This window comes from Bombyx mori, chromosome 23 (assembly GCF_030269925.1).
Source record: "Bombyx mori chromosome 23, ASM3026992v2".
NCBI classification, from domain to species: Eukaryota; Metazoa; Arthropoda; class Insecta; order Lepidoptera; family Bombycidae; genus Bombyx; species Bombyx mori.
The window spans coordinates 11,670,504-11,685,377 of NC_085129.1; the positions used below are offsets into that span (position 1 = coordinate 11,670,504).

The 14,874-nt window shown below is 34.0% G+C and overlaps 1 protein-coding gene across 3 annotated transcripts in view; it reads right to left on the minus strand.

The window, feature by feature from the left end:
• The window catches only part of LOC101739051 (uncharacterized), a 61,580-nt gene that overhangs the window by 8,396 nt on the left and 38,310 nt on the right, over window positions 1-14,874 (minus strand). For 2 of the 3 annotated variants that reach the window (XM_038019404.2, XM_004932638.4), the window contains 2 exons: window positions 1,726-1,898; window positions 1,024-1,119 (listed from right to left, as the gene is read on the minus strand). In XM_038019404.2, the coding sequence (XP_037875332.1) occupies window positions 1,024-1,119; window positions 1,726-1,803 (174 nt within the window). In that variant the 5' untranslated portion in view covers window positions 1,804-1,898. Of the gene's footprint in view, window positions 1-1,023; window positions 1,120-1,725; window positions 1,899-8,171; window positions 8,518-14,874 lie in introns of those variants that run through there. The other variant, XM_004932637.5, reaches the window with a different exon arrangement.

Consider the following 14,874-nt stretch of genomic DNA (forward strand, 5'->3'; position numbering starts at 1 on the left):
TACAAGAATATGAATGCTAACTTTTTGGAGACTTCTTTGACACAAACGAAAGCCATATTATGCACAACGCCAACACGATAACAATGGCGAATTGAAAATTTATTACCCGGATACTCAATCAATCATAACCATAAAATTGATGATAATGTGTCGATTTTAAACTTTCCCATAAATAATCTATTTAGTTCTAGAATTATTCATGAATCGAAAGGGTGCACAGGACGTCCTACTTTGAGTTGTTCGGTGCCTTTGGAAAAGTACCATCTCCCGTACATAAATCAATAATATCTGCGTGCAAATGAGCACCGAAGGCATGCGACGACGTTGACTAAGTTTTATTGGTAATGGTCGGTCGCGAGCTTCGTCCGTTCATTTAATGCGACGCGGCGGGCATATAGATTCGGCCGCAAATACTACGCGCGCGTCTCGTCATTGCGCCGTAGGTAGCAGCGTGTACAGTAATGCGACTTTTTCTAATAAGCTTCAATTACTCGCTCATTTATAAATTCGAATACGTTCGCTTTTTTTTGTTGCTTAGATGGCTGGACGAGCTCACAGCCCATCTGATGTTAAGTGGTTCCTGGAGCCCATAGACATCTACAACGTAAGTGCGCCACCCACCTTAAGACATAAGTTCTAAGGTCTCAGTATAGTTACAGTCAGTATAGTTTCTAATTGACGCCGCCTCGTCAAACCATTGTCGTGATAAATATGTATATACAAAATGTTAAATACATTAATCAGAGCCAAACTGCGTCAGTGAATAAAAATAATAACCGGAGACAAGTCACATACGGTCATCTAACTAATTTAGTATTCCCTGTACTACAGGAAATAGAGACTGATTTACATGCTCATATACGCTTAGACAAATTACCCAATTATTAATACAGAGCAAGCAATCACATGAATGTATGCCCGATGTGAGAATCGGACCCACGAACATCGGCCTAGAAATCTGGGAAGCTAACTAGTATGCCATTGAATCAGTCTATGAAACCGAAGATTGTTTTTTAAACTTACCAATGTATCCTTGTATTTAGTTGCCGACCTGTAGGCGCTCGTAGCCTGCGCGATGAGCTTCGGCGCGACTGTTTTTGGATCTGGTACATTGACTGTCTGTAAAGATTGACGAGTAAAAATGTGAACGAAAAAAATCATCTTTAAACTTAAACAGGAACTACTTATATTTCAAATGAGTTTAATAGTTTAATTTTACTGTACTGTTATTAGGTGTATGACCTAGAGCAGCGGTCGGGGAACTTTTTTAAGTATTACCCCAAAATATTTTTGTGTAAGTTGATGATTACCCCATGGTTTTCATCGAATTTGAAATCACGACTATTCTAAATAAGTTTCACTTCAATATATACTTTTTACTCACAATAGTTTCATTTTTACCCTCCAAAATCTCATTTTACCCCATTTGGGGTAATTTACTCCGGTTCCCCGACCGCAGACCTAGAGTCTAGCTCTAGTTCCAAGCCTCCGAGCCGCTTAACTTATAACTTTATATCATATTCGTAAGAAACAAAAGATAATATACTAAGTCAATCTTCTCATACATAGTGACATAATACGGTACATATTCTATTCATATCCTGTGTGTTTCTCGTACCGATAAGACAGGAGCAAATCTTTCCTTAAAGTCGTCGAATGTAGAATGCTAATTTAATTCTAAATTTTTATCGTAACTAAAATACTATGAAAGATATATATTCTTACAGTAAGGTTATTAAGGTCACAAGGGTTGCTCCACAGGTGGTTTTCAGATGTATCAGCTGCACGTTTTTGTCGTTGCATTGTGCTGCGGCTTCTACGAGGTGCTGCTGAAGACTGTGGCGTGAGACCCCCGACAAGTAATAACAGGCAAACCGCCGCGCAAACGTTGACGTATCCTAAGTAAAAGAAAAAGTATAAATCAATATTGTGTTAACAACTATTTATCATTTTGAGTACCCCCAACTCTAAAAATGTCACTTAATAATAATTCACGTCTAAAAAATATATTTTTTTAATATATGAAAAATGAAATTTTTATTAAGTAACATTTTTATTATTTACAAATGAAGGTTATAAAACCGAAACAAAGACTAAATAATTTTGATCATGGATTTTTATAAATTTTTAAGTCGATATCGTCGAGTTTCAACCCTATTCGTGGACATTCGTTTTCCTTCGTGAAATCGACTCTATTATACTCGGTCTTGTCTTTTTCAATGAAAGCGCACGTTTATATATTTTTTTTCTGTAGCATCTGATTGAATGAACGCTCGAGAGCTTGTTCCGTATGCGGCACGCGCGATGTTATCGATTATGGTAATCGTTAAACATCCGATGAATAAATACAACTCGGCCCAAAGGTGGACAGCCTTTGCTAATTGTCCACTGAACTTGTGTGAATCACTAACACGATTTTTTTCTGTTATCGATAACGAAATCGTATCAACCTTTTTTTTTTTTTTGTAGTTCGATAACCGGTCGAAACGCTTTCGCGTTCAGTTATAATAACTCTAAGGCTGCATTGTTTGAGTCCAGGAAGGAAGTGAATTATAAATTTTCACTTGATTATCAAGTTTTAATGGTGTACCGTTTTATTTATTTATTAAGGCAACTCGTTTAAAATGTCATCGAATTCTTACATGGTATGTTATAAATTTTGTAATGCATTCTGAATGTTAAGATCGACCGACGCTTTTTGTATTTCACACTTTACTTAACTTCACTGCGTCGTAATTGGATAATATCTAATGGACAAGTTTTTGCATTAAAAACTATTTGAATAATTTAATAGTTTAGAGTTCTCGGTGATAATGAGATTAATGGTCGGTTTGAATAAAATGTAAATATGTATGTTGAATTTTTTTTAAAATACCATTTAAATTGCCACATCTGTCTGTGTGAGAAGGCACACTGGCAGTTGCCAGCTTTGTGAGTACTATAGATTGTGGATACATTTAACGAGACGATAAACTTTGACTCATTAAAATCGAATACATTATATACTTTAAAGGTAATAATTTGATGTGTGATTGACGTGTTTTTTCATTAAGTTACGGGTGTACTCTGCGTGCATCTGTTGTTTCCAATTTAAATATACAATTAAAGTGTTCATCCAATTATTTAAATACAAAACTGGATATGAAGTGTTTCATTGAAAATTTGCCAAGGAAATTCGTCTACATCGCGCTCGCTTAAAAACGTAAACGACTCCTGTGCTTAGGCAAAGAAAATATTACGTTAATATAGATCATTAATTAATCAGCATCATGTGAAACAAATATGGTGATTACGCGGTCACATTCCCGTGACGATAAATCGAATTATCGGAAACACTCGTGCGAATGTCCAGCGAATAATGCAATGAATAAATATCATTACACGTGTATATGTAGTATGTAGATCGATTCTGCTTATAACTGATGTAAGAAGTATTTTAAAGTTCAAGTGCTGTAATCAGCTCGATAATTATATGTGCCCATCAATATTTATTGAACGAACAATTTAGGTCTTTTTACCATGAAAAAAAATTAAAGGTATTATTATTATAAACGATGCCGCTTACATTATTTGATCAGCCAAAAAATTTCATTACTCAGTAAGAAAGTTATTTTTTCAGTCTACGTATGAATCATTAGTGTTGCGTCTAGATGTGACTAATGACATAAACTGTTCAGTTATTTGTGCTAAAATGTACAATGCAATCATCGACATTGTTTAAGGAAAACATAATTATTTACTGCGAAATCTTCGTGAAATAAACAGAAATCTATCTCGTAGCGTTATCACATTCTCCACAATATAAACGATTAAGTCATCATTTTCAAACTAACAAAACATGAAGATTGTAAAAATATTAGTTAAAATTTAATTTTGTTCATGGAACGTTACAATTAGAATAAGGAACAACCTTAATTCTGTTGGGATTCCACATAACTTGATTAACGTGTGGGAACGGTCGAAAATAACCCAAGATGTGCCCAAAGTCAAATTCATCAATACACACTCACACAACGAAACCATATAATAATGTGTGCGTGTATTTTTTTTCTACATCTCGTTAGCGTTTTGCGTCGATTTCGCTCCGAAGCCGGAGGCAGAGCGGCGGTCAAATAAAAGAAAATTATAGTTACAGGGCGCCTTGCCGCTTATTATTTAACTAGAGCCTGTGAAGTCCCGATGCCGCCCTCAGCTTACGAGCGAAAGAGAAAACGATACGATCCTATCTCAACACACGATCACGATTTGCATAAACAAAAAAGTATCGAACCTTTAACTAGCCGTGATTCGGTTTATATTGCCCTCAAATTGACACGATAATAATGTTGTAACTATTGAAGGTACAAAAGACCGCAGAGGGGCAATAACGATCATGTCAAAAGGAAGGCCCGACACACACAACACGCGTTAAACACACGATCATAACATTTTATTAGTGCGCCGGTCAAAAGCAACCGCGAGACCGTTCCGTCAAAAGTTCATGTAAAAAAAATAACAGGTCAGCTCGTAAAAGACGTGGAGTCACTGTGGGACAAATATTTTCTTTGAGATCACATTTAAGATAGAATGAAAAAATAGGGGATTAATTGAATCATTTTGAATAACATCACGATTTAACGTCGCATGAATATTTAGAAAAAACTGAAACGTAACGATGTGAATTTAATTCTAAAACAGTATGTATTTAATTGAATTACAAACTTTTTTTTGAAAAAATAAACATTTCAGTTAATGCTAGTCATTTTCTTTATCATAATGGCTCTGAGGAACTTTTCAAAACGTTTATGTTTTTAAATAGGATTTATTTGACATTAATTAAAACAAACGGGAGCTTTTTCTGAAAGGACGGCAAGTAATTGATATCCTCTTTGTAGCCTTCAAACAGCGATACGTGGAGATATTTAAGATGAACAATGAGACTCGATCGAATTCCTTAGCCCATTGAAGAACTGACCGGGCGACCATAAAAACTGTAGATACCTACACGTAGGTATTACACAGGTTATAAGGGGGCATAAAAAAGCAGGGACCGCGTCGGAGGTCGGTCCGACTCCCCGAGAAACAAAGAGTTCGTTTATTTTTTAACAGCTCGCCCGTTCACAAAAGAAGGCTTCGCGGCACGAAAAACGAATCAAACGAGAGCATCTTGTTAACCTTTTTAAAAAGAAATCGCGCACCCGCTAACTAGAATTTCGACTCGAAAACCAAGAAAAGTTCGGAGGCCCGGATGTTGCAGGCGCCTCTGGAATAATTATGTAAATTTCGGTAATTTATGTCGAAATCTGGTTTTTGGCATTCAGTTTAATGTTTTCGATTGCATTTACAAAATTGTCAAATCAACGTTACAGCACGATCGGATTATACTTTGTTAATAAAAAAGGGTAATACGCATTTTTGGATCGATTAGTATAATAATATCGAATGGTGTTGATCGGTCTATAGAAAAAGCCACTTATTTTCCGGTACAGTCTTAATTTGAATCATGCCATTTTTTTTAAATAGCTGGTTAACAACCGATGCGCTCGTAAAATTTGACTGCGCATAATAAGTGCGATTATCGGCGGGAGAGGCGCGTGGCGGCGCGTATCACGAGACACCCTGTGATACCACTCTTGATTAACTGAAAACCTCTCTAAATGGTAATAGCATTGCGAGGATGATGTTCGATTTTCGCCCGTCCGCTTCGAAATTAACAAAAACAAGCGCAAATCTTTCTCGAATTAATTTTAATAACGTAAAAACTGACGGTATTAATTTTATGTAACTGTTCTTTAAGAGATCATTTTGAACGAAGTGCCTATACGTGTATACACGACGTTGTAATTCGAAACATTTCCCGACATGTAAGACTTGTGTTCTTGTTTATTTAAGTTGATAAAAAGGGTTAATTAAGCGAGTCTAAGCCGGGTTCGACATCTCTTACTAAATGCGTGACAGCTAAACACCATAATTACGGGACGAGCTCACTGACATAACTGTTCATAATTAGATCGGTTGACTTACTTCGTTTAACATGGTTTTATGTGAAAATCTCGGTAATTATCGTGTAAAAAATTTTAATGACTCGGACATGAATATCGTGCTACCAATCTCTTACCTAGATGGTTTCAATCAGAACTTGACTAACATTTCGTAGGGATAACTACACTTTTACTTATTCGCTCATCAATGTTATAGGAATTAACATGAAATATGTGCAAACATTTTCATGTTTTTCAACGCAAATGCAATTTAATATGAAAGAAATGCTTTCATATCTATGTTTTGGTTAGCAGATGCCACTCAGCATTGGATAATATGTTAGTATATACATATATGTATGTCGCGTTTTCGGAGCAGACATTATGAACATTTCCTGTACATATGGGCAGTGCATTTTCAGTATTTTAGTATGTCCTACCATGAAATCCTACAAGGGCCTCTAGCTCAGCGTTTCTATTTCATATGTCTCTTTTGACACGGCTTGAAAAGAGTAGGCAGCGATTTAGATAGACGACATAAAAAAATAAACATTTTTCCTAAAACTTTGAAGGTCCATATCTATACTTGTACGAGTACGTCAGCATGAAAGCAAACATTGCGAGAGGTTACGTTTTGTGTCAGTATTGTATACGCCAGGACATTAATATCAGTTTCTCAATCAAATTTTTTTATGCTCTGATTACTTTGAATGACTCACGTGTTCATTAAACAATTTATGACGTCTGAGGGTTTTCCAAAACGAATCAAACAACAATTAAAAATATTCCTTACAATCCTAAAATTCTAAAAATAAAACTTTTCGTAAAAAAGTAAATTTTGACTTTTTTTTTAAACTTATATTTTTGAAATTATGTTTTATTTTTATTAATTATTAAAGTGGTCACTAATTTGCTATTAGCGAGTATTGAATTTTTTAAACATAACTATGATTTTAAATTAAGTTACGATAAGCTTTTTTTACCTGAGTGTGGTTAATTTGTAATTGTCTGAAGTATTTCACACTTGGCCGTTTTTTTGTCTCCAAATAACAAAGTATTATTTAGGCATAAAAATCATATAACCTATTTTTAAGCTAATTGCATACAACTTTTCTACAATTTGCAACTTTAAAATGTAATTTTCGATTGCTTATGAATGTTTGGAATAATTAACCCTTTTTTTTTCGGCAGAGGGAATTTTATTTTAATTATGGATCAAATTTAAAAAAAAAAACGACTCTAAAAAAAAACTTCATTTAATTTTCAAATTTCTTTTTAGGCGTATGTATGATTTTGGAAAATATAACTAAGCCTTAAAAATACATTAAAAAATTATAATGAACGAAGTTGACTTCTTGTCCCGAAATTACGAGTAATCAAAGAAAAGAAAAAAAAATACATAAGTGTAACATTTTAGAACTATACAATTTTCCATTTTAATAAATTTATTTTAACGGAAAAACAAAATTTTGTGCGGTTGATTTCCGCTTAAGGACACAAGACTGCATCGATCTTGTTTAATTCCGTCTCGAGAATTATTGATGTTTTTACAATTAAAATATGTAATTGTAGCCTCGATTTCATACTCATTTGATTGTTATTTATTGGAAGATTATAATAAATAATTCTCATCATCATTAAAACAGATTCCTATGAGGAAAAAGCATATGTGAAAGGTGCGATAAGGAAGAATTGAGTGATAGTTTTTTTTTATGAAATCGAGCCTATTTTGCGATTATATCAAGGATGGGAGCTAATTAAATATGTCACGTGGCCGGTATCGAACACAAATAGTTAGATAAACATCAATCTCGACCGGATGTACTGTTTATAATACAGAATTATTATATAGTACCTACTAGTCAAATATACTAGTACAATTTAATGCTTATTATTTTACATTTATAATTAATTATTAATTTGGAAAAGTAGATAGAACTTAGTTTTGTGTTTCCTTATTTAAGTTCCATAATCAAATTATATATCTGTTTTAGAATGATGGCAACTCGGTAAACTGTTTTTCAAAAAAGCTTAGCACTTTAACAGTATAAATTCGAAAAAATTCGAATATATTTTTATTTGTTACAATATTAATTTGGAACGAATTTTAAATATTTAAAAAAGATAGCAACTTGATTTGGGATAGAACATAATTAAATGAAAGCAGTCGAAACACGGAAAATATATGTAATATTAAAAGTGATTGCTTACTACTTCTTGCTGTGCTCGATCTGTAAGGTCGGCTTTTATCCACATGCACACTATCACAGTCACAACATTTGCTATTTAATCTAGTCCTAGCGCATTGTTCACATCCGGAGGGCCTGTGCATAGATTCCGGACAACCGGACGCCGGGCACACATCCCGACTCCAACATAGCATGGTTGACACTTCCATCTTCAGCCTTACTATAACAGTACCGATATGTCTGTACAAAGCACAAGCTGGTATGTTAGTATGATCCATAACAGTTGACGATCGCATCTGACATCCCCCAAAATGTTGCGATGTCGCACGCGTCGTGTCGTGTCAGAGACTAAATGGATTTGTGTGACCGCGCGTAAGATAAAGGCCAGTGTACACTGTCATACATTGAAGGCAGTGGGGGGCAAGGAATGACGAATCGACGTAGGGGCTCTCCAGTGTAGGCACGACGCGGCCAATGGTGGGCGGCGGCTGCAGGGGGCGGGACCCATTCACACCCAGTTTAAACCGACTTTATATGTTGAGGGGCCTATTTAGCCTAAGCCCCAGTAGATAAGGGATGACTTTTATAACTTGTTTATTTTTTAATCGATAATTCGATTATTGCGTAGATGCATTTATAAATTATCGATTTATAACGAGAGTGAAGGAGCCTTTCATGGGTTTTTACGCTATGACGAGAGCGTTTCGAAATTAAGACTGAAATTTTTAAACTTGAGCCTTGTGAGTCATTCATTGTCAGATTGTTCTAAGATATATTGTGCTAATATATATGTATGTTCTCTGTACTAAAAACACTACGAAGCGTAAGATAAAGTGAAATATTTTAATTGAACATTTTGCTTATCATTTTAAGTAGGGAAAAATAGATTTCAATACAAAAAAAAAAAACTTCCACTGCATTTAAAAACAGTCATAAATTTTAAATCATAGAAAACGCTAAACTCAACTCAGACAACTTAACAAATATCAATTTCTATGGCGGCATTAAAAAAAGATTAAGTTCCGAACTTTATTGTTTTTTCAAATCTCTTAAACATTCTTTTGTTTCTCTTCCTAAATCTCTAGTGCCCGTTAAAATAATACGAAGATGGTTTCGGTATTAAATAAAAATTAACAAAAAAATTTAAAAACCTACGATGGTTTTTAAATAGCTTATAGAATGTAAGCCGCTTACAATTTTAATCTTACTGATTTACGCGCACTATTTTTCAATGGTGAGATTTTCTTTCAAGTTGTCAAGTTGCCGCAGTGAAATGACAATCTAAAAATAATACTAATGTAAAACTAAAATCGACAAAAGTTTAATTTAAATTTAAATACAAACATTTTTACGATACAGACTAAATCAGTCACACATAACGAAGCTCTTGTTAATTTAAATATTTTTTAAATTTAATGGAAAGTAAACAATCAGAATAAACCCAAAACAGATATACGTACATGCCTGTGACGTAAAACATAACTGATTTAATAAACAAAAAATACTATGTAATAGATATCCCAAATAAATTTGATAGTGACGTGACGTCAATTTGTGCAACATCTGTTATTTAATGATTACCACTATTAAAGGTAGGCACTATTAAACGTTATCATAAAAATTAATCCTTTTCACGATACTGAATACATTTTTCATCCAATTTTACTAATTATACTCAAGAAATGAGTATTTAATGTACACAGTATGTAGTAGAACCAAAGAAAAATAAATTTTTGACAATTAAATTTTTGTTTAAAATTTTTGTATCATAGTTTAGAAAAAATGGTGCGTTCATTTCCTAATTGTCTCAGACACTATGACTGAATGTAAGGAATCTCTATGAGTAAGGCATTTAATGGATGCACAATTATTATTCGTAATTTTCTAGATTTATGATTTCAACTAGTTTAATTGGTTCACTATTAATATCATGATTATGATTAGAAATACGTCAAGGCTAGTAGCCGTCGTAAAAATCGAATAGGTCAAAATACTCTAAATGATGTTTGCATGGCGTATTGCCAAACCAATTCGCATTTATTATCAATTATTATTTAAAAGTTTACTAGAAAGCATGTGTCAATATTTTAAAAAATCCACATGAACACTACATACATATTGTGTTTATTAACACATTTTTACTGACTTGTATCTATGTAACCGAAACATTCAAGGTAAGACATCTTCTGAACACTCCAAAAATTGCATAGCTATAAAAAAACCGATGATAATACGATAAATTTAATTATTCTAACTTAATTTACTGACCGGGCTCAGCATTTCCAGTACATTTTTCCTTGCAAAAACTCTTTGGTGTAGATATGGTAGTTCTAACTGTTTCTATTTGTAAATTTCCGATATAAAGGTACAATAGCAGTTTTTGTATTGCACTAAATAGGTAGATGCGTTCACGGCCCACCTAGTTTTAAATAGCTACCCAAGCCCACGATTATGACTACGAAATATCAATTGATTGGTATCTACCCATGTTCAGGTGTTCGGGTTCATAATATGCCTAAATCCATAGTTTTTTTACGCCAAAAGATCTTTTAGATTCTGCGAAGCACTGGTCTTGCTAGGACCAGTGTTAGCAATACCTGCGGTTTGAGCCCCGAGAGCTCACCTACACGCTAGGGTAACGCTGATATAGCCTCTCAAGCCTATCAGCATAACACAAGGCTCCGGTGGGCTGCGACACTATCTGAAAACTAGTAAGCAAAAAAAATATGTTTCTCAATTTAAAATACTAAACGATTATTAATTCGAATGGCATGTCTGTGATGCGAAACATATTTTGTTTGGCATCTGTTGAAATTTCTCCAGGGTAAAATTTCATCTTGAGTCATAAACACATAGCTCACAGCAATTTAGTCACTTCTGTTTACAGTTGACTCAGATAATAGTTAACGTAAACAGTGCGTATCATTAAAACTATTCGGTTGATATAAGATTGAATTATCACAAATTGCATTAGATTAGAAAAACGATGACACGTCTGACTATGCCATACCTTAATATCGAAATCTGTCAATCAAATTTTTTTTCCACGAAATAATTAGGGTTTATTTACTTTGTACGATTCTCGAAATGCACAACGCCTGTTATGTGAACTAAAGTTCTTAAACTATTTGCATGATCAGTATCCGATGTAAGGCAGCTGCTGTGCGAATCTTATTTATGAAGCTATTCGCCACGTCGAGAATCCGCGGTGTCCTGTACACACAGCGATACAGTTCCGCCGAACACCACCTACATTATAACGGAAGAGTTGCGTCATCGGTCGATTCCTTGAAGGAATATAGCATCGAGGTGACGCTGTAACACCTGCGCAACAACGAAGCACTGCATCAGAGCTTCCTGTTGATAAAAAGTCATTACGAGAATCGCACATTCGTTCACTGATAAGAATGGCGACCGGCAGTCTACCTCGACTTTTCCTCGTAGACGACTAAACGATCGACCACCCACAATTTAATACTTAAATCCGAATCGACATTTTAAATATATCCTCATCTACTGTTTTTCTTTTCGATTACAATTCTCACTCCTAGTCTCTGATGCATTTATGTTCAAAGCTCCTAGAACCAAAATAGATATATCATATCGAACATAAAGACAAATAGATGATGTATAAGATTCTTGAAATCTTAAAGACGTCACTAAAACTAGTATCAACAGAACCACACCTTTGTCAGTTCATAAGAACACCATCGTTCGTCACGAGAATCTCCAAATTTCCAAATCGACAAAAATCCTTGGCACACACGACCAGAGTCACATACGATTTTCTACGGTATTGACACTGACTTAAATGGCACGTATGATTTACAGTTATTTCTATGTATATTCCGCGTTATTTCTATAATTCAACAAGAACGTAATCTTATTCCACTTATGCGTTACATTTTCGAAATAATTGACGTCAGAACTAAACTTTGGAACCAGGGATAAACTTGATTTGTGGAATGTGTTAATCTTCTGCGTAATGCATATTAAATATTTAATTATAATTTTATTCTATATTGCGTTAATACAATGTTCAAATACACTACATATATTTTATTATTATAATAAAAAACCTGCTAAAACTACATCTTATAGCAAAACAGCTCTCGTGGCTCAAACTGGAGGTGCTGCTAACACTGGCCCTGGCAGGAGCAGTGCTTCGCAGGTTCTATCACCGGATCAGAAACGCGACCTACTGAGAAGGTCCGGCGAGATACTCAGTGGGCTACGCGATAGAAAAAAACATTCCATTGAATATAACAAGGGATATTATTGAAATAATTAAATTACCTAGTGGACCCACGGTAGTCGAAATTCGACTATAAGTAATAGGAATTGGAAGTTTGTACACTATTATGATTGTATTTTATACTTCTATAATCACAAATTTCGCCAAGATTAGACTATAAAAAATATTAACAAAGACAAACAATATTTAATCTATTCTCAATTTGACAACAGACGTCAAGAACAAAAGTTTGACAAAATAGTATGCATGCGTGTGTGCGTCAAATACATGGTATGTAGTGTGTGTAATGTTTTCTTTATTGATTTAATGTATCTTTTATGCATTATTTGTAAAAAATATTAGCATTGTGCACTTCTTCTCTATATTCTCTATAAGTGTGGAAAATTTCATACTCCTCCGTCCGCGTAATTTTCTTAAAAAGGGATACAAAATTTTTGCTTCACGTATTAATATATAGATGATCCTTGAATTAAAAGAAAAAAAGCGAAAAAGGAACTAGTAATAAGTACATTCATAGAAAACATATTTGGGTAATCAAGGGTATGCATGTACATATTAAAGGTGTGACACATTCTTACCGAATGTGTTACGTATGTTCCGCATGTACTAAACATTTTTTCATAACTTGGTAAATCCGAACGCGCGATAACAATGCAAACATGAAATGATTTTTCGAAGAAAAAAATGAGAATCGATCCTGCAAGGATGTCGAATTAAATTATTTTAAAGATAACTTAAACTCACTTTGTAATGTAATGTTTTTTTGCTCTCGTGGAGGTAGGTGAATTCATGACCATCTTGATGATAAGTGAATATCAAAGCTCATAGAAATGCATGTAAATACTGTCGTCACCTTAGAATACGTGGTCTAGGTCTTAATTTTTACGGGTATACTATCTTCAAAATGGATCGAATATTAGCTTCGTGGCAATGACAGCCTAGATAGTGATAATATCTATTCGTAAAGGCTCATAATAACACTATTAGTGTATACCTAACATAAGTAAGTTTAAATTTTGACCGGTTAAATTGAACATTTTACCCGTTAAAAATGCATATTGCTTAATTTAAAAAGAATATGGGATGGGATGAACAATTTGCAACGAGTCACGTAGAGCATCGTGAAAACTTTGGTGACTCATCTAAAGAGTGAATCTTTCGACGTTATGACTTTATTATTGATATTTTATATTCTTATGGCACGTTTAGTACACTGTCCGACAATTTGTGAAATAACTTTTTAGGTATTTCTTATTTTTATTTATCTTTATTACTTTGACTTTTTACAATAAAAAAAGTAGGTAGGATCGTCGATAGACGAGCTCATCTTTGACAAAAGATTTTTTTTGAATTTTTTGCTAATTAAAATATTATCTTTAATAAGTCTTATATAGGACTAGGAATGCTAGCAGAGGGCAGCTTAGGTGAGTTCTAATCATTATAATCATTTGGGGAATCTCATTTCTTCACCACTCTACCACTCTACCATTCACTCTACCACCGAGGAATATTCATTCCTAAGAGATGCATTAATTTCATTTATACTGAGTGCTACGTACAACCATGCTTCAGAATGAACTCGTCGGATGATAATTCCCCCCTTGGTCCTTTTTCAGCGGTATGAGATTAGTAATGCTCCTTATGTCCATAAACGGCAGTAAAAATTTACCATCAGATGGGTATTTATCCTTTTCTCCTTTACTGATAAAATAATTCGAAATTTGAAATAATTAACTTACATTAACGTAAATATAAAGTTCACATAAAACTTCAAAACACACTGGCTTAGTTTATGTTTGAAGCGTCACTGAACGAAAAATTTTCTTTTCGTACGTATTATCGACAAGAAGTAGCACTTACATCATCATAGTAATGCTAAATCTGTCAGAATACACTGTTACAAAACATTGAACTGCGCTGAAAATACTGAACGGGCACACTGAATTTTCAGTTTCCCGACACGGTTTGTGTTTAAATTATGACTTACAATGATCGTGCAAAGACAGACCAGAGGTTTCAACGTATTAACCTACTTTTGTAGTTAGTTTATCTATAAATATTTCATTACATAACACGAAATTCAACGTTGAGATTTGACGCCAAACACAACTTAAAAAACAAACTGTGAAATGTCCGTCTTTTCAAAATACATAAATAAATTATTGTTTTAAGTGCTTTTTTTTCTAAAATGTTATTAGATACTATTTACATATATACTGAACTTAGACAAATCCGTTCCACTTTTGAAACAAAAGTGAATACATATTTTTAAAATTCGCAACGCGTCATTCTTGCCGCATCATGCATTAAGATGTATAGAGAGACATTAAATGTTTGCAAAATGTTTACGAGCCAGTTCGACTTCTGTTGTGCCTTTGTTCCGTTGCCGATATATTTTGTTTACCGTTTAAGCTTCCATTATAGACAAAAGGAACGCTAACTTTCACTACATCATAATATATGAGACAAT